The 19,618-nt window shown below is 37.3% G+C and overlaps 6 protein-coding genes across 7 annotated transcripts; 1 reads left to right on the plus strand and 5 right to left on the minus strand.

The window, feature by feature from the left end:
• The first annotated feature begins 773 nt into the window (after window positions 1-773).
• Window positions 774-2,499, plus strand: LOC106361391 (protein RMD5 homolog). The gene is made up of 2 exons (XM_048737846.1): window positions 774-945; window positions 1,212-2,499. Exon 2 carries the CDS (start codon window positions 1,236-1,238, stop codon window positions 2,394-2,396), a length of 1,161 nt encoding a protein of 386 aa, XP_048593803.1. The 5' UTR covers window positions 774-945; window positions 1,212-1,235; the 3' UTR covers window positions 2,397-2,499.
• A 253-nt stretch (window positions 2,500-2,752) lies between these two features.
• LOC106361390 (glycine-rich domain-containing protein 2) lies at window positions 2,753-5,897 on the minus strand. Its single transcript, XM_013801125.3, has 4 exons — window positions 5,623-5,897; window positions 5,387-5,507; window positions 3,504-5,042; window positions 2,753-3,427 (listed from the first exon to the last, which is right to left on the minus strand). Exons 1-4 carry the CDS (start codon window positions 5,784-5,786, stop codon window positions 2,897-2,899), a joined length of 2,355 nt encoding a protein of 784 aa, XP_013656579.2. The 5' UTR covers window positions 5,787-5,897; the 3' UTR covers window positions 2,753-2,896.
• A 710-nt stretch (window positions 5,898-6,607) lies between these two features.
• LOC106361387 (heat shock 70 kDa protein 9, mitochondrial-like) lies at window positions 6,608-9,340 on the minus strand. Its single transcript, XM_013801122.3, has 5 exons — window positions 9,193-9,340; window positions 8,937-8,998; window positions 8,780-8,858; window positions 7,518-8,705; window positions 6,608-7,448 (listed from the first exon to the last, which is right to left on the minus strand). The coding sequence occupies exons 1-5, from the start codon at window positions 9,265-9,267 to the stop codon at window positions 6,807-6,809; spliced, it is 2,046 nt and encodes a 681-aa protein (XP_013656576.2). The 5' UTR covers window positions 9,268-9,340; the 3' UTR covers window positions 6,608-6,806.
• A 184-nt stretch (window positions 9,341-9,524) lies between these two features.
• LOC106361389 (NAD(P)H-quinone oxidoreductase subunit M, chloroplastic) lies at window positions 9,525-10,678 on the minus strand. The gene is made up of 2 exons (XM_013801124.3): window positions 10,041-10,678; window positions 9,525-9,897 (listed from the first exon to the last, which is right to left on the minus strand). The coding sequence occupies exons 1-2, from the start codon at window positions 10,500-10,502 to the stop codon at window positions 9,697-9,699; spliced, it is 663 nt and encodes a 220-aa protein (XP_013656578.2). The 5' UTR covers window positions 10,503-10,678; the 3' UTR covers window positions 9,525-9,696.
• A 132-nt stretch (window positions 10,679-10,810) lies between these two features.
• Window positions 10,811-13,935, minus strand: LOC106361388 (serine hydroxymethyltransferase 1, mitochondrial). The gene is made up of 15 exons (XM_013801123.3): window positions 13,677-13,935; window positions 13,529-13,579; window positions 13,287-13,373; window positions 13,084-13,205; window positions 12,928-13,004; window positions 12,724-12,848; window positions 12,503-12,595; window positions 12,324-12,416; window positions 12,042-12,239; window positions 11,856-11,960; window positions 11,717-11,782; window positions 11,560-11,637; window positions 11,366-11,477; window positions 11,182-11,292; window positions 10,811-11,087 (listed from the first exon to the last, which is right to left on the minus strand). The coding sequence occupies exons 1-15, from the start codon at window positions 13,761-13,763 to the stop codon at window positions 10,939-10,941; spliced, it is 1,554 nt and encodes a 517-aa protein (XP_013656577.2). The 5' UTR covers window positions 13,764-13,935; the 3' UTR covers window positions 10,811-10,938.
• Window positions 13,936-14,141: 206 nt separating this feature from the next.
• On the minus strand, window positions 14,142-19,556 carry LOC106359933 (agamous-like MADS-box protein AGL21). 2 transcript variants are annotated; one of them, XM_013799552.3, is made up of 8 exons: window positions 18,220-19,516; window positions 16,311-16,389; window positions 15,914-15,975; window positions 15,722-15,821; window positions 15,569-15,610; window positions 15,371-15,454; window positions 15,134-15,280; window positions 14,142-15,051 (listed from the first exon to the last, which is right to left on the minus strand). In XM_013799552.3, exons 1-7 carry the CDS (start codon window positions 18,399-18,401, stop codon window positions 15,143-15,145), a joined length of 687 nt encoding a protein of 228 aa, XP_013655006.1. In that variant the 5' UTR covers window positions 18,402-19,516; the 3' UTR covers window positions 14,142-15,051; window positions 15,134-15,142. The 2 variants fall into 2 exon arrangements, with proteins under 2 accessions (XP_013655006.1, XP_048593804.1); XM_048737847.1 differs by having other exon boundaries at window positions 15,371-15,610; window positions 18,220-19,556.
• Window positions 19,557-19,618: the final 62 nt, after the last annotated feature.

Below are 19,618 nucleotides of genomic sequence, written 5' to 3' on the forward strand. Positions count from 1 at the left end.
GAAGTCAAAACCCGAAAATGGAAACGAAAGCGAACAAAATGATATAGACAAATGGGTACATATGACAATAATTAAACAGAGAACCCTTTATTATATAATATTTTAATTATTATTTTTCTCTGCCTAGTGTTGGTTGATGAATTTAGAGCAACTTGGCCCTATAATTGATGGATTTGCTATGGATTCGATAGCATTGTTTTTTTAAACTTAAATTCTTTAGCATTGTTTCATCCTAATCCTCACTTTTTCTTTTCACCTAACAAACTTGTTGACGAACCAAAAGAGTCTCAAGAACACATTTTCAGACTTAAATCAAGCGTAATTGTGCCTTATAATATATTACATTAATTCGATATATAGGAAAAAGAAAGACGAAAGATAAGTATATCACTTTTTTTTAACACACTTAAGAGCTGTAATATAGATGAACGCAGAACACGAAACTGTGACTTGAACATGCAAATACAATTATCAGCAGATGGACGCTTATGTGACCACACGAATAAAAGTTATGTGGATAGAAATTACGATTCAAAACAGTAGCAATCCAAAGACAACCACTTGCAACAAGATCCTAAGTATGGGCTTGTGTATGCATATTGGTTCTATTATTTGAGTCCAAACTCAAGCTAAACAGTCTCAATGACTTTGGGCTTCTTTTCCCTCTTTACAAATGTGTAATGGGCTTAGTTCAGAACCCAAACATCATAATCATCTATCCTGCTCTGCTCCACATCAAATAAAACATTTGATCAAATCCAACGGATGAGATTCATTCATTACCAATTGCACCGCACGCCGTCGTTTCTCGTACAAGACAAAATAGTGTAAGGGAGTGATGACAAAAAATAAATAGAGCATCTTCCGACAAAGAAAAATAAACGAAATCGGGTTCCTCTGGGCGACAAGCGAAAGCGGTTCATCTCCAAACCTCTCGTCATCAGGTACGGTTTCGTCCTTCTGTAACTTTTATGTTAAAGATTCGTGAAATCATTAGTCAGAAACCGACGGAGATCTTTGGTTTATGTGTATTACTATTACGGAACCGTTTTTGTATGATTGAATGCTCATATGATTGTGTCTGACTGTCTGGTTCATCAGAAGGATGGTTAGATTTTGATTTGAATCATATAGTTACATGCTGCTTATGCACCTTTTCGTTACTCAACTTTCGTTAGAGATTGATGATACTTATTGAATCTTTATCCCTCAGGCACAATTTCACTTATCTTGTAATGGAGTTAAAGAGCATTAAGGACGCGTTTGATCGCGTTGTAAACAAGCAGAAACTCTCATACACCAAAACACACGAGATTATTCAGATGCTCTCTCAAGAACTCGACAAGGCTTTGAGCATTTTACAGGAAGCACCACCACCACCACAGTTCGATCACAGATCTATCCTCGCCGATGTGAAGAAAACGTTCGTAGAGAATCAACTTGAAGTCACCGAGAAAGAGCTCAACGTTGCTCTCACCAAGTACCCCAAAGTCCTCGAGAAGCAACTCAACTCCGACATATCAAAGGCTTACAGACACAACGTCGAGTTCGATACACATGTCGTGAACCAGATAATAGCCAACTTCTTGTACCGTCAAGGAATGTTCGACATCGGCGACTGCTTCCTCGCCGAGATTGGTGATGAATCCGAATGCTCCACAAGACATTCTTTCGTCGAAATGCATCAGATAGTGGACGCTATGGAGAAGAGAGATCTTAAACCAGCTCTTAACTGGGCAGCCTCAAACTCCGACAAGCTAAAGCAAGCGCGGTCCGATTTAGAGATGAAGCTTCACAGCTTACGCTTCTTGGAGATAGCTAAAGAGTCCCAAAACTCGCAAGCAGCCATCAACTACGCGAGGAAACACATCGCCGGATACGCGGATAGCAGCTCCCTTTACGAGATCCAGAAGCTCTTTTGTTCTCTCTTATGGAGTAAAAACATCGAACACTCTCCATACTCTGAGCTCCTCTCTCCCTCTCGATGGAACAACGCAGCGAGAGAGCTAACACGACAGTACTGCAACCTCCTACTCGGCGAACCATCTGAAGGCGCGTTGAGTACAACGGTAACGGCGGGGACGCAAGCTTTGCCTGTGCTGTTGAAGTACATGAACGTGACGGCGAGCAAGAAGAAGGTTGATTGGCAGAGTGTGGAGCAGCTTCCTGTGGCCGTGGAGCTGTCCGAGGAGTTTCAGTTTCACTCGGTGTTTGTGTGTCCTGTCTCTAAGGAGCAGGCGAGCGATGAGAATCCTCCGATGATGATGTCTTGTGGTCACGTGCTGTGTAAGCAGACGATCAACAAGATGTCGAAGAATGGTGCGAAGTCTTCTTTCAAGTGTCCTTATTGTCCCACCGATGTTGACATCTCGAGGTGTAGGCAGTTGCATTTTTGAAATGGGTTTGTGTTTTGCTACGTGTTTGGTTTGTTCAACTTTCTATATATATAAATTCTTTACATTTCTGTAAAGGCAATTCTCTCAAATAGTTTTTTTTTTTAGTTTTTGTCATAGAAATAGCACTCAAAAAATAAAATGATCAAAACAATTTTTTAAATTTTGAAAATTTTAATATTTATTTTTTATTTTTTATTTAAATTTGAAATCCTATCCATAAAACTCCAACTCTAAACCCTAAGTATAGATTAGTTAACCCTTGGTTATAAATGCATATTTATTTTTTAATAAAATTTATTTTGGTTATTTTATTTTTTGAAGTCTATTTTTGTAAAAATAAACTAAAAAAAGCTATCTATGGGAATTTCTGTAATTAGTAGTATTATATTTATAATGTTAATAAAAACATCTCTCATTTTAGGTTTATGTTATAGTCTTATTCCACTCTATTAATATTACATAGATGTAACTTCAATTAATTTAGTTCTTTATTTGAGTAATCAAGCTGTAACGGCGTCGTTTAGAGCTTCTGGTGCTGCTAATGGAACATCTTCATTAGCATTACTCTTGATCATATTACCACATCCTCCACTGCAGTTACCGCAGGAACCGCCACCGCAGGAGCCGCCACCGCAGCCACTGACCTTAGTCACCCCACCACATCGTCCACCACCTCCACTGCAACCACTACCACCTCCACATCCACCACAACCACCACAATGACCACCTTCTTCTTCAGTAATGTTCCCACTTTTTACACCACAACCAACACCGCAGCCACCGCTAGCGTTAAGCTCCTTAGAATAGCACTTAGCACCACCATTTACCTTCTCAGCTGCTTCCAAAACTGGATTAGTCACGTCCACATTCATCATTGTTTCTTCTCCTACCTTCACTTGATCAGTCAAAACTTCAGTCTCCTCTTTTATTCCATTAGCTTTCACTTTGTCTAAAGAGCCTTCCTTCTTGAGAAGATCACTGAGTATGAAAGCAGATACTACTCCAAGCAAAACAAACCATCTCTCATTTGCCTGCATGCATATCAAAATATATAAAAATCTTAAACTCACAAGTAACCAAAACGGTGCGTTTTGAGTGTAACTTTACCTCAATACAACCAGTTTTCAAGTCTAGCAGCCCTACAGCTTTACCATAAGGATGTTCCTTTGAGAACTCAACAGCAGTCATGAAAAAATCTTGCTCACTCCTCAGCTTCACACAATGTTTTGGCTCATACTCCAGCTTCCTTCCAGAGTAAACCTTCACCATTCGATCACCCATAATCTCAAACAAAGGACCATCTCTCTCACCACTCCTTATCTGCTTAAGTGACCATTTACAATCAAGCAAAGACCAATAACTCTCATCATACTCTGCCATCACCAAACTTTCACCACTCCCTTTCTCACCAATCACTTGTCTTGCATCACCGATTGAGTTTCTCATCTGAAGACTCATCACCTCTGTCTCGTTTTCATCAACAACGCGTGTAAACACCTTAGCAAGACGTGCCTTTCCGACAAGAGGGAAGAAACAAGAGTCTTTCAGCGAAGGTCTTGTCTGAACCATGTGTAGGACAGTCGGACTTGGAGTTGGTGGAGTAAACGAGACAGCAACTCTCAAAGAGATGGGGTCCTTTCCTCTTTTAGCCGGCGTTGTTAACTCAAGCCACTTCTCAACAGAGAGTCTACTAACCGGAAACAGAAACTCAGACAAAGACAAAGACACAAACCCTAAGGCTTTAGACTTAGAAGACATTAGCTGAAACCTAAGCTCTCCTCTAGGCTCACACTTAAACATAGCGACTTGCTTCTCCCCACAAGATTCGGATAAAATACTAAGCTTACGCTCAGCGTTAAAAAGAGAATCAGGTTGTGTTTTACTAAACACAACAAACACTTTCCCTTTATAAGCATCTGGCAAGTTCTTAACACCAACAATCTCCAACACAACCTCAATAACATCCACCTCTGGAGATTGTATCACCATTACATCCTCTTCAGCACTTATTAACTTCTTCCCCAAGAAACCACAAGGAGAAGCTGTAACCGCTTTTGGGGTGTTACCTCGGTTCATAGCACCAGCTTTCCAATACCTTGTCCCAAACGTTTCTTCCCACATAGCAGTAGTTCCAGAGAAGCCAGTGTCGAGCTTCTTACCTTTGCTACGGTCGGAGTCCGTGTCATCATGCTCCAAGACCTTACCGATCATCTTCGTCATGTCGTTGCAGTAAGCGTGAGCGTGAAGCTGGTGCGTGTGCCAGATTAGGTCAATATCGTAAGTTGGAACGCAGAAAAGCTTAACCGATCTTTCTCGGTTTCTCTTGATCAAGTAGAGGAAGGCTTTGTATCTAGCCACAGCTTCTTGGAGGAAGACGTCGTTGTCTACGTGAGGTCTTGAGACTTGGTAGTAAAACGGAGATTGTCTCTTGACAGCTGAGACAAGATCATAGGTAGTGGTGGTGTGTTTTCTCTCTGTTTCTGAGGTTGCCTTGTTGATCAAGTCAAGGTCATAAGGCTCTGTAGGGTAGAGTCTCCTCCATAGAGTTTCAGTTTGTGACTTGGAGGTTCCATTTACGGAAGATGAGACGTTAGAGTTGTCGAGGACTCTTCCGTAGAGTTCCTCACAGTCAGTCTTGTACCTCACCTGGTTGATTAACAAACAGAGGTTATAACCTATAGGTATTGAATCAAGAAGTGAGATATACAGTGCAGTCTCAAATTGTTTATGGGTCCTAAAAATTATTTAACTGTATATTTAATGATAAAATTAAATGGTTTTAAAAGTTTATAGCTCTATTTATATATGTATTGACCTTTTTTTTTGAAATAATAAGCTCCAAATTTAATAATACATCTAAAATTTAAAGTTAAGGACCGTATATAATTTTAAGAAAAATCATATTTTTATTTGTAGATTCGGATCTATTCGACCGTTCCAGTTGCTCATGGTATTAGACGACCTTCCGAGATAGAGATTTCAAGATTTACCGGGTTGAGTCTGTGGCAGTGCCAAATCCATTCACAGTCAAGAGGAGGGACTAATGGTCCTTCACAAATGGAAGACGACTCGGTGTATTTAGCAAGTAAAGGAATCCAGCACGCATTGTATCTGAACAACAACAACAAATCATCAAATTTGAAACAAGAACCCTAACTTGGACACCAAGTCTCTACACCCTGTGAAATTAGCCCTAGGTTTTGAATATGATGCAAAGAAGATGCACCTGTAGATGGCTTGTTCGAGGACAGGGCCATCGTAGAGACAACGGTTCCGGTCAACAGCTGCGAGGAACTGAAGCTGTTGTTTGGCTGCAGCAAAGAGGTCAACGCTTATCTCTATCTTCTGAGCTTCGAGCCATTCTAGTGTTTGATCCATTTCCTGGTCCATCTCTTACTGTAACAACTCAAAGTCTAAGTTTTTGATATTTTTGTTAATCTTGTGTTATCGTGCAAGAACACGGTTTTGAAAGAAAAGTATGAACTTGAGTTTGACAGAGAAGTCTTCAAAGGCCCGCTATATATACACACGCGGTTTCTTACCTTCTTCTATACGAAATCACAAAGAGACGTCATTTATCTCTTTGTAAATTACTAATAGTCCTACGAATGTCAACTATAAGTTTTCTTCTGTGATTATTTGTCACTAAATTAGTTACTCTGTTTGTTATATGTTAAGTTTATATTTTCTTGTCAACATTTGAATGTGTTTTTGACTTTTGTTTAGCAACAAAAAGTTATTGGCTTTAGGATATGATTCATTCTACACATAAATTTGGTTGACTTTATCTGTTTTACATTTACCTATTCAATTCAAAATAAGGAAAATACTCGAAGGTGGAAATTACATGAGAAGATCACATAAATTAATCGGCCTTGGAGGAACAAAAAGCATGTCCATGATTTTGCTGACAATCTAGTTTACGAGTTCCATAAGTAATTGAATTTGAGCCTTAATAAACGTTCAACGCCTACAACATGACCAAGTCTTCTTTTTACTTTGAACTTCTCTTTACAAGAAAACAATAATAAAGACTTTTAATTTCATTGGACATATTCTGAAATCCACATATTTTCTTAGAAATTATGCCACAGAAATTTAGATGTTAATAAAAAAACAATTCAATTATATAATCTACCTTCAAACATCCAGTAACATATAATCCTGCAATTATTATAGGAGAAGACTAATGGTAACCTTATCCAATCCGGTTAACCGGTCAAGATGATAACCATAGATTTCAAGCAAAAAGTAAACCAAAAAACTACATCCGAGTATCAAAGATCTGAAGAATTACCTCCACAAAGGACGTTTTAACATACAAAAAACTTTAATCAAATTTGTGAATGAGGATAATAATGCATGTCAACTTATTTGGAAACAAAACCGAGTTCAACCGGTTTAGCGACTTCACTTCTTTGAACCGCTGGCCTCTTCAAATTCAGCTTCAGGGGTCTGCTGGTCAGTCCCGCTTGAACCTTCACCGCCAGAGCTCCCAGACGACCCTGATCCCTTAGACATGTGCTCTCCAATCTTAGACACCGCCTTGTTCGCTGCTTCAAGCTTAGCCTTGATATCCTCAATCTCTTCACCAGCCATTGCTGTCCTGAGATCAGACACTGCAGTCTCAATCTCAGAGGCAATCTCAGCGGGAATCTTCTCCCTGTACTCGCTCAAGCTCTTCTCAACGCTGTAGATTGTGGTATCAGCCGTGTTCCTCAAGTCAATAAGCTGCTTCTTCTCTTGATCCTTGTGTGAGTTGAGCTCAGCTTCTTTCACCATTCTGTTGATCTCATCGTCTGAGAGACCACCTGAGGATCTGATTGTGATCTGTTGCTCTTTGCCCGTTGCTTTGTCTTTGGCTGAGACCGTCACGATACCGTTTGCGTCAATGTCGAAGGTGACTTCGATCTGCGGCATTCCTCTAGGCGCAGGTGGGATCCCAACGAGATCAAACTCTCCTAGGCTCTTGTTGTCTGCAGCCATCTCACGCTCTCCCTGAAGAACTTTGATTCCCACTTGCATCTGATTATCCGCAGCTGTGGAGAAAACCTAAGAAGCAAAACCATAATTAGCAATCAGTAGAGATTCAACATACATCCAAAACAGTTATGAATCTACCTGAGACTTCTTTGTGGGGATGGTGGTGTTACGGTTGATCAACCTAGTGAAGATCCCTCCAAGCGTCTCGATCCCAAGCGAGAGAGGAGTCACATCCAAAAGAAGCAGCTCCTTGACATCACCACGGAGGATACCACCTTGAATAGCAGCTCCCATAGCAACCGCTTCATCAGGGTTCACACCTTTGCAGGGGCTCTTCCCAAAGATCTCAGCGACAATCTCCTGCACTTTGGGAACACGTGTCATCCCACCGACGAGGAGAACCTCATCCACTTCCTTAACCGTGACTCCAGCATCCTTCAAACAGTTTTGGCACGGACACCTCGTCCTCTCAATCAGCTTCCCGACCAAAGCTTCGAACTTGGACCTGGTCAAGGTTATGTTCAAGTGCTTAGCTCCGGAAGCGTCTGCGGTGATGAAAGGAAGGTTGATCTCGGTCTGAGATGTGGAGGAAAGCTCGATCTTGGCCTTCTCTGCAGCTTCCCTCAGCCTCTGGAGAGCAAGCTTGTCTTTAGTCAGATCAATGTTGTCTGATCTCTTGAACTCAGAGACCAAATACTCCAACAGAGTGTTGTCGAAGTCTTCTCCTCCCAAGAAGGTATCTCCATTCGTTGCTTTAACCTCAAAAACACCACTCGAGATCTCCAGAATAGAGACATCAAACGTTCCACCACCAAGATCAAACACAGCTATAACACCCTCCTTGTTGTTCATCCCATATGACAACGCAGCAGCTGTCGGCTCGTTGATGATTCTCTGGACATCAAGACCAGCGATCTTCCCAGCATCCTTCGTAGCCTGTCTCTGCGCGTCGTTGAAGTAAGCTGGAACAGTCACAACAGCTTTAGTAATGCTCTTCCCGAGGTAAGCTTCAGCTGTCTCCTTCATTTTGGTCAGAACATTAGCTCCAATCTGACTTGGAGAAAACTTCTGACCATTCGCTTCAACCCAAGCGTCACCGTTCGGCGCCTTGACGATCTTGTAAGGAACCATTTTCATCTCCTTCTGCGTCTGGGAGTCTTCAAAACGTCTCCCTATCAAACGCTTGCTCCCGAAGATGGTGTTGGTTGGGTTGGTGACAGCCTGACGCTTAGCTGGTGTTCCAACGAGAAGCTCACCTTTTTGGTTGATAGCAACCACTGATGGTGTGGTTCGTGTTCCTTCTGCGTTCTCAATGACTCTAGGAGTCTGTCAAAAACGAGATCAAAGTCAATACCTTTTCCTTTATTCAAACAGTTACTGAAACAAAAGGAGAGTTTTACCTTTCCTTCCATGACAGCTACACAAGAGTTGGTGGTACCCAAGTCAATACCGATAACATCATTCCCCACAGGCCTCGAGCTGGATCAACAGAACAAATAAGTTTAAAAAAACCATTTTAAAAGGAGAGTCATGTTTCAAGAGAGCTTGAAGTCATACCAGAAAGGCCTTGCGAAGTGACCTAACTTCCCAACCAAAGAGGTCTTTCCATTTGTAGAAACCTACAGATTCAATACTAAAAGTGTAAGCTTTCAACTAATATTAGATCGAAGCTGGAACAACAAAGTACGAAACTTTATACGAAATCGATTCAACCCATTCGATAATTTTTTAAACCCTAATCCGATTTACAGATCTGGAAAACTAAAACGTGATTTCTCAAGCTAGAAATGAAGATCGAGGGGAAAGTACATACGGATTTAAACGCGGAGACGGAAGCTGTGTGGAGCTCGCGGCGGCGAAGAGCACGTAGGAGCGCGACGGAGGCCATTTTTGGTTGGAGAGAGAGAGTCGGTGGAGAAAGAAGGGTTTAAGCTCGGAGATGGGACACGCACAACGTGTAGGGTTTAACCATTTATAGGAAAAGCCCCGTGGGCTACAAGTTATTGTATGGGCCTTGTATGGGCTTATTTACATCATAGCCCAATTCTAAATATGATTTTTTCCAAAATATTAATTTATGACAAAAAGATGTAGTTGTAATTATGATTTGTTTATAATAATTTCATGGTTATGACTTATGCGGACTGATAATTAAAAGTTAAACCATAGCATATGACCAGATCATAATATATGTATATACATATGTTACTTGTAGCATGAGAAAATGAAAAAGCATTTCATAAACCCATATACAAAAGATCACATTGTTTTGATATCTCTCTTCTTTCTCCATAGTTTTGGTATAGAGTTGTTTTCACTATGCATCTTCTTGAGGCTGGTCGTCTCCACCACCTTCAATGTTGCTGGTGTTGAATTGAACACGAGGCTTGCCCATACTGAAATTAAGAACTCTTGCATCCATGTTGTATTGTATCTCTCCATCAAACAACATCTTCCTTATGTAATGCTCTACGTCTGATCCTATCAACCTTAGTGTATACTCTGTCAATGGTGCTCCCTGTCCAAAAAAATAAAAATAAATAAGAAAAAGTCTAGCTCTTCTAACTCTCTCTTTATAAAATCAAAAACCATATTCAATATCAATCTCTCTTCCAAAATTTAATAATATCAAGTAAAATGATATAGTTTTAATATTGTTACCTCATAGTGATCGACTAGTTCTTGAAAATAAGAGTAAACCTTGTTACAGCTTTCATCTTCCCACACAAACTCTTCAGTTGGATCAAGAATCAAAGTGAGTTTATCCAGCTGCGTCTGGTCAAACTCACAAGTCTCTGGATCGATATAAGCAGCGTATATCCTGACGTGGCGTGTCACACTGCTTAGCCACTCACCACCGAACTCTCTTGGCAAGCCTGTGCTCTTCACATTAGTCTGTTTCTCCACTGGTCTCAATGGCGTTGGCTGCTTCTTCATCTGCTGCTCTGCTGGTTGCTCTTCTTTGATTGTATCTATTCCTTGTTCCTGGAGTGTGTTGTCTTGCTCAGGGTTTGTCACCACGAAAGTCTTTTGTGATATTCTAATTGGTCGGATTTGAGCAGCCATGGGAGGTTGTAATAGAGAAAACTTAGGACATGCAGTGTAAGAGAATGCTGCAGCCATTTTTTTTCTTGTCTGAAAAATGTGAAAAAAGAAGAAGAGAGTTTATGTTGTGAGATGTTATCTGGTTACAGAACCATGTTCTGTAAAGAGATTTGATGAGGTTGAGAAATGGCCACAGCTTATGGATGAGCTCCTCACAATTTTCATTTTGCTCATTCTTTTTTGTTTTTTTTTGGGGTTTTGTGGTTGATCTTAAGCCACTTGAGAGTACTTGAGAGGTAAAAAATATTTTTAATATGTTACATGTTTTGTTAACTATTTTTCTGTCTTTAGATTTTTATATAACAGAGAATGATCTAAGAAAATGATTTGCATAGAACGCTCATTATTTTTTTCTCATAGCATAAGACAGAGTTTAGAGTGTACGTGGATTATTATCATCTATACATTCCATGGAAGTTCAAAGCATAATAAAAAGACTTGTAGGATAAAACATTTAGTTCTTGTACTTCATGGTTTCTTTCTCAAACCCAATTGTTGGAAACTGTTTAGCAAATTCCTCAACTTCATGGCGCAGCTTAGCAATCTCTGATTGAATGGTTGAAGAAGCTTCCATTGCTGACACAAAGTCTTTCAGCTTGGTCCCTAGTTTTCAGAACACAACAAGTTAAATAAGTTCAAGCATTGTTTACAAAGAAAGTAAAAACATTGAATCAGAGATAAAGAGAAAATGAGGAACCTTGAGCTTCAGATTTGACTTTGAGAGCCAACGTTACAGCTTTGTCAAAGTATTCAGCTACTTTAGCAAAGTCTTCCTCAACAAAGCCTCTGGAAGTAAGAGCAGGTGTACCTGAAAAATAACAATGGTTTGAGAAATTTCCATTTCAGTAGAAAAAAAAAGTCTAGCTAACTGCGATTCCTACCCATTCGGATTCCACCAGGAACCATGGCAGAAACATCTCCAGGAACAGTGTTTTTGTTTGATGCAATGTGAACAGCTTCCAACACTTTCTCAACTCTAGATCCATCAATTCCCTGCCAACCAAAAAAATCAGATAAATAAATAAAAAAGGAGTTTCAAGTAAGAAGATTATATAACAAGTAAAGATCAAGTAACCTTGGGCTTCAGGTTCACTAGAACCAGATGGTTGTCAGTTCCACCAGAAACAAGTTCATACCCTTTCTCCATCAGAGTCTACACCAAACAACAATAAAACACTTTAGATATATAATCAAATAATAAAAAATATGCGTATGGTTTCTTCTTTCTTCACCTGAGCAAACTTTGCAGAGTTACTCAGGACTTGCTCTTGGTATGCTTTGTACTCTGAAGTAGTTGCCTGCAATTTTGAACAAAATATTAAAGAAACTGTTAATAATCCAATAAGCAACGTTTAGTTCAATTCTCTATACCTGTTTTAAAGCAACAGCTAGTCCTGTAATAGTGTGGTTATGTGGACCACCTTGAAGACCAGGGAAGACAGCTTGATTTATCTTGTCTTCAAAATCATACAAAACCTTTCAAAAAAAAAAAAACAACAAAATGAATGAGAGTGTAGATAAAATCTGTAAAACATTTTTTGTTTTGTTTTGTTCTACCTCTTTCCCTTGTTTGTTAATTTCCTTAACACCCTTTCTGTAGAAAATCATGGCTCCACGAGGTCCACGAAGTGACTTGTGAGTTGTAGTTGTCACAACATCTGCGTAGTCGAACGGTGAAGGGATTACACCAGCAGCAACCAAACCACTGATGTGTGCCATATCTGCTAGCATCACAGCTTTTTGCTTGTTACACACCTGCCAAAAGAGTTTTGGATCATAACTCACTCTTTATTTACAATAGTCTGTTATGAGATTATTTGAATACGAGATTGAATATACCTTTCGGATGCGGGCATAGTCATACAATCGAGCATAAGCACTCGCACCAGCAACAATCAGTTTTGGCCTGAAAAGAGTAGCACTTTTCTCCATCTACATAGCAAGATTAAAGACACATGTAGTAGTATTGTAAGATTAAGCATATACTACCATGATGCTTTGATTGAATAATAGAGAACCTGATCATAGTCGATGTATCCAGTGCTCTCATCCAAACGATATGGCATTGTCTCAAAGAAGATAGACACAGCAGATATCTTCTTGGTGTCAGTCTGATGATAATTAAGAGAAAACAAACTGTTATATACTCATAAAAAGATAATGGACGTTTAGGTTTAAGTTTATGGTTAAGACACAATTAAAGGTGCAAGAAAATTAACAAAGTGAAGTTGATGGTAACCTGATAACCATGAGAAAGATGACCACCATGAGGAAGATCAAGTGCCATAATTCTCTCATGAGGCTTTAGCAATGCAGTGTAGACATGGAAGTTGGCAGGAGATCCAGACAAGGGTTGCACATTCACTGTATAACCACAGGACTCAAAATATAAGTATCATCTAAGGATCATAACAAGTCAGGATACATGGAATGAGTAGTTTACCTCCCCACTTTTCAGGATCTAATCTGAAAGCCTCAAGAGCGCGCTTTTGGCATAAAGTCTCTGCCATGTCTATGTACCTTCAAAGAAAAAGGTTACCATTCTTGTCACTGAGATTAATCTAGCAATCATGTCTCAGATAGTGAAAAGTGAACATACTCATTTCCTCCATAGTATCTAGCACCAGGGTACCCTTCACTGTACTTGTTAGTCATGACAGACCCAACAGCTTGCATCACCGAGACAGATGTGAAATTCTCAGATGGAATGAGTTCAAGTCCCTTTGATAACATAATCATTACAAAATATCAGCAACAACTTACAATCTTCACTAAAAAGTAACAAGACTTAAACTAATTAACCTTCCATTGTCTAGCTTTCTCATGCTCAATGATGTCAGCAATCTCAGGATCAACCTCCTCCAAAGATGCGTTAAGCTGTTTTGGCCACTGTAACGAGCCATATCACACACACATAGGTTTCATTATATTTTCAGAACAAAAGTCATTGCTTCAGCCGCAAGGAAACTATATACAACAAGATATTATTACAGAGGGGTCAAAGACTCAAAGGAGAAATGAAAGTTAAGTTAAGTAAAGCGTACAGTGACACGAGATCTCTCCTTCTCATCAACAGCTTCACTGGGCAGAGATGACTGTACAAAACAAGAACCAAGAATCAGAAACTCAAATCTTGAAAACTTGGACCCGATGATGAAATCTGATAGAAAGGAGGGATGTTGAGGACGTTACCATGTAGCATGTAGTTGATCTTATAAGAGGACGAATGGGTTTGTCAACTGAAGAAGAAAGTCTTCGAAGAGCCATGGCCATCGCCATTTTCGCTGAACCTCTCTCTGCCTAGCTCCTTCTCTCTTTGGAAACCCTAGAGATAGATTTGAATCATGAACGAGAGAAAAAAACAAGACTAGTGGGTTTATCCTGTGGAGAGATAACGAGAGAATTGTGGCCTCTGCTTTTGGCTCAGCTTTCAGTGGTTGCAGAAAACTTTCGAATTTTTTCCCTCTTTTCTTTTTATATTTTCTTCTAAAAAGGAAAATTCATTTTTATTTTATTTTTTGTGGTAACAGATTTAATCAGTTAAAGTGAATACTTTTTTATAGATTAAAATTTTATTCTTTTTCCCATAAAGATTTGATTGATAATAATCATGTAATCCTCCTACGGCTGATGGGCCATCTATGCCCGCTCATTCGGCCCGTAGGCTCTATCCCGTGAATGGACAGTGTGTTAATTTTTCGGAAGCTTATTAGTCTTGTTTACTGAACATGCAATCACCATATGACATTTTTTCATGTTTTGGCCTCACTCATACGATATCGTAAATCACTTCGATAGATCACTCATCTTTCTATTATTTCAATTTAATCACGCTTAAATCTAGAGTTCTAAACGGATATGTGCCCGAAAAGATAAACACATTTTGGTAACATATATAGCTAAATCAATTTTAATGAGTCCTTCCAAATATATCAAAAATTGGGATGTTACAAATCAAGCCATTACATGATAGAATACAGACCACTTCCTAGAGTCTAAAGCTATCGGATGACTTACATGTCCCCCGGAAACCATAAACAAAGCTTACAAAGTAGTATCTTACCAAGTCAGATCAGACCCAACAAACAACTCTGAAATAGGTAAAGAACAAATGGGGCAGGAGGAAAAGAAGGAGAGCAACAACCATTGTCGAACATCTTAAGTGCATTGTTACTGAAAATTAAAATCTTAAGTGTTGAGATATATATATTTTCTTAAGTGTAGAACATTTATAGAGAATTCCGATAAAATCAAGTGGATGTTCTTTTTTCTTCAGTTAATTAGCGAATGTGTGGTTATAAAAGGACCGGACCATATGTCAGTATATACTCAGGATGAGTATAATAAACACAATTTTAATTGTATTTCTTCTGTATTATATATGCTTCAGTTATACAATTGAAACGGACAAGAGAAAGGAAAAGTATGATTTGATGAAAATTTAGAAGAGACATGCTGCTTATTATGGCTTGGCTTCTTGAAGTTTCTTGTTTGTTTCCAATTCAAGATCTGTATTCAAACACCTTTGGTTTATTCTTTTAACACCATGGTATCTCCACACATCAATCTGTGAAATTTAAACGAGTTACATTAATATATGAGACTGTCTAAAGTATTTTTACTTCATGAGATCAACATAGAAAGTCTACCACATGGTGTTATTGGCTTGCTCTTGGTGGGGTCTCATAATCGGAATGATCCGGTTGGCTTAGTTGCAGCCTGATCTGAGTGTTAGATTCATCATCCGCGACAGCTAGTTCACGTTGTATAAACCCGTTTGTGCTTGATGTATAAGCCTGCAAGAACCATAGAAAGTGGAAGCCATCACTTCGAAGCTCTAGCTAGTTTACGATCCAAGCAAATGAAGTTTGTGTATATGTTTTTACCTTCTTGTAGAGCTCCACATTTTCTTGATGAATCCGTTGTACTTTTCGAGATAACTCGAGGTTCTCCTGATGAATGAGGTTCCTCTGCACCACCATCAGAAAAATCACAAAGTGAAAATTGTAACATATTATTTTTGGAGAGTTTAGATTGATATGCGTGAGAAATATATTGTGTGTAATTGCATATCTCATAGTGACCTTTTGGCTTAGTTCTTGGATCTCATGATTCATCATTTGTTCCTGTGGAATCCGGATCAGCAATCAAATCTTTGAGCTTTAAAGTCATTATTTGAGAAACACGTACACTTCTAAAGTACAAAACACAAGGTAGAGAGTATACGTAGTATATACCTTTTTCATACGAATACCACGCAAACTTATCTCAAGTTGATTCTCAAGATTGTTTAGCTCGTTGACGCTCAAACCATTTAGTTGTTCCCCCATAATTTGTCTGCTTCGTAGAAAACATGTATCTCAATGTATAAGTTTATTCTTTTCTTAATATGATATATGTTAGAAAGTGATGGTAGTTCAAGGCAACACCTATGATTCTCTTGCAAAGCATGCAATTCTTGCCTTAGAACCGCAGCTTCTCTCTGCCAAAACTATAACACAATACAAATAAGTCATCACACCTTTCCATGAAGTTAGATATTGTTGAAAATGAAGAGATTTGTATTTAAATACAAACTAAGCTTAACCAGCTATCTCTTCCTTGCAAAAAACAAAAAAAAACAAAAAACAAGAGGAAAAACAAAAACGTAGTGGCATAAGCTCAGGGAATCGTTTCATGTGATGTCTTGATAGTAGGGCGTCGCAAACAGAGCGAACATAACTCATCAAACTTTGGAGTTAGTAAATCAATTTTTTCATTTCAATACACGATTCTAAAAACTGAATCAGTTTAATCACATATTCACATGTTTGTCTAGATATGTACCTTGACTTCTGATGCGGGGTTCAGTAGTTGTTGTTGTTCGATCTTGCTCTTGTTGTATCTATCAATAACTGACTTCATGCTGCTCAAAAAATTTGTTATTGGTAACTTGATCGTGGTGTATATTTCACTCATATCATTTCAAGTTATCACAGTAAAGAATATATAAGAAAGTGTCCATGAAGTTGATTGAGAAATCTTACAACTCATAACTTTGAATTTTTTGTTTAGTATCCTTCGTATGTGCTATACAGACAATAGAGTTCTTAGGTTTTGTAATAGGCTATAATCTATATAGATAACACACACACACAATTATGTAAACTAAATAAACTAAATAGTCATTTTCTTTTTCAATAAACAACAAAAATTGCTTCGGTGTTTTTCTCTCTCTCGGGTCTGAATAAGCAAGTACTTTGAAACAATTATAATGAGGGGGAAAAGAAGAATTTAACACCAAGGCTGGATCATAAATAGAATGCATTACTATGGCACACTTTTTATAGCTCCCACAAACAATAGCATGTGTCAGAGTTTTATCATGTTGTCACTTGTCAGTTAGCTTAAATTATTGTAAACTCAACTATGCTAAGTTTCACATATACGATGGTTCATGGTTCGTTAATTCTATGATACCTGAGAAAATGATATCGACACTTCTACACATATACTCATTCGTTTCTGAAAAAGTTTCATTTTAACTTTTTTTTGTTACACAAAAAAGTTATTTTAGAAGTCTAACTCAACTTTCAGATAATATTAATTACAAATTCATTGATTTTATAAATAATTTTATTTATCTTAAATATTATTGGTTAAATACGTGTAATTAATACAAAAATTAAATGCATTACAATCATTTTTTAATTTGTGTGAAAAATGTTAAAATGATTTTTTTTTGCAAATAAAGTATATAATAAGGTTTTATGTGCTAAATAATCAAGGATATTATCAAAGTTCCATTTCGCTTTTGGGACTCTTTTTAATTGCTTGAACTGATAAATATGCAATCGTGTTAAATATGAGTTTATCAACAAAAAAATATTTTTTTTACAAAGATTAGCTGGTAATATATATATAATCTATACTCTTACGATGGAACATATATCAATGAATATAGAACTCTCTTAAAAACTAATTTTCGTTTTTTTTGGTTATTTCACAAATAACCCCATTAATATAACTTGTTTCCAAATTTATTTTGCTAGCCACAGTATAAAAACTAATTCAGATGAAAGATGAAGGTCACTATCCTGCATATATAGTGTCAGATATACAAATATCTGACCTTTCTTTCATAATAAATAGTCTATGAACAAAAATATATAGAAGGTGTTTATATTTCTACTACAAATAAATTATTTGTTATATTAGATTAGAGTAAAGCATCTCCTAGTTTATTGGTTTTGAGCAATTAAGATCCTCTCCATACCAATCATTCAATCTAGTGGCCTCCTCACAATTCTCTCTAAAACTGATGTTTGAGAATTCACTTGTTGTTTCATCTACTTTCCAAACCTTTCTAAAATTCGGATTTCGGAAGAGGCAAAAATGAGCATTTGCTATAACTAAACCCATGTTAAGAAAGTCCTTAAGCCAAGATAAAAATCGAATTAACCTTTTCATATTCGAAGATATCATTCTTCTTTAAATTAACTTCTTCTCATTTCCAATCTTTCTTTGTTAACCAAAATAAAAATGTGTCGGCTTATATACACATCTTATTGTACATATAGTAAAATGTAACATGTTCTAGCCGCAATATGCAAACAAAAAATCAACTACTAATGAGTCGATCATACAACTAAATCTCAATGAATATAGCGCACACTTACAGACTCACTCCCATAGATATATCCACACAAACAAGAAGATTATAAGATTTCAGATTGAATAACTGTAAAAGTGGAACCTGGAGCTGGCAAAGTCATAGAGCTTTCCGGTGCTGGAGAAGATGATGAGACCGACCTCGGCGTCACAGAGAATGGCTAGCTCTTTGGCTTTCTTGATAAGACCCTTTCTTCGTTTGGAGAAAGTGACTTGTCTACTGGTAGAATCATCGATCCTTTGGATCACAATCTTCCCTCTTCCCATCAATTTTATCCTCTAATTGATTCTCCCCTACGTTCCTCTCTTTCTAGGGTTTTTTTTGTAGATCTTACAAAAACAAAAGGGAAACGAAGAAGAAGAGAAACAAATAAGGAGAAAGAGAAAGAAAGGAAGGTTGAGCCAAGAGTCAACAATCTATTCGAGGAATAAACTAAAGATATATATGCATGTGCACACACATATATACACACAAACTTACATCTTAAATTGAGACATTTTTGATAGATTTGATATATAGTAAGTTCTAGTCCAAAATAGTATTAGCGTTTACTTTTAATAAATAGGGAGAAAAAATAAAAGCAACCAACGAAATAGAAAGAAGTTTGTATAATGTTTCTAGGTTAAGAGAATATATAAATATAGCTTAAATATACGTATATTAATATAAATACATATATATATTACTTAATCACTGCTTAATTCTTTTCTAGTTTATAATCGGAGATAGTGGAAACTTAATGGAATTGTTTGGATAAAAAATGAAATTATATTAACCGATTTAGACCCAACAAAATTATATTAACCGATTGTGATTTAGGTAAATTTCCATCATCAATAATATTTTCTTTTTGACATGTCCGTACATATTTATAATTATTTTTAGTATTCTATTCTATCAGATGTCATGTGAAAATAGTGAATGGGCATCACAGGACTCTGCCTCTCTGACAAAATTTTCTTTTCTTAATTTAATTACTTTATAAGTGAAAAAAAACTTTAGGGGCCTTAATTATTATGGTCATATGAAACAACTATATATATAAATGGATTTGTACGAAAGATATTTGCCCAAAAAAGTAAAAGAATGGATTGATCAACAAAATACATAATAGTACAAATAGTCCATATGGCTTTCTGCAAAATACAAATGAATATATTATTTTTATGTTAATGAAATATATAATAGAATTTATCAAGTACAAGTGTCAGACAGGAACTTGGAGTTGCGGTGATTCACTATATTATTTGTTTTGTCGTAAGTTTCCAAATATGGCAAAATATTAAATATTTGATATCACATAGTTAACATTTGTTAGTTTCTACGCCTTAATGCTTACCAATTTGTAAATTGTAATTAATGCAAGTCCAACCCCGTCCATAAAGAATATATATATATGACTTGCTTCTTTTTTTTTTATCAAAGTAATCCTTTTTTTTTGAACGACTATCAAAGTAATCCACATTCTGTATAAGTTATCTCC

The sequence above is a fragment of the Brassica napus genome, chromosome A8, assembly GCF_020379485.1.
Source record: "Brassica napus cultivar Da-Ae chromosome A8, Da-Ae, whole genome shotgun sequence".
In the NCBI taxonomy this organism is placed as follows: domain Eukaryota; kingdom Viridiplantae; phylum Streptophyta; class Magnoliopsida; order Brassicales; family Brassicaceae; genus Brassica; species Brassica napus.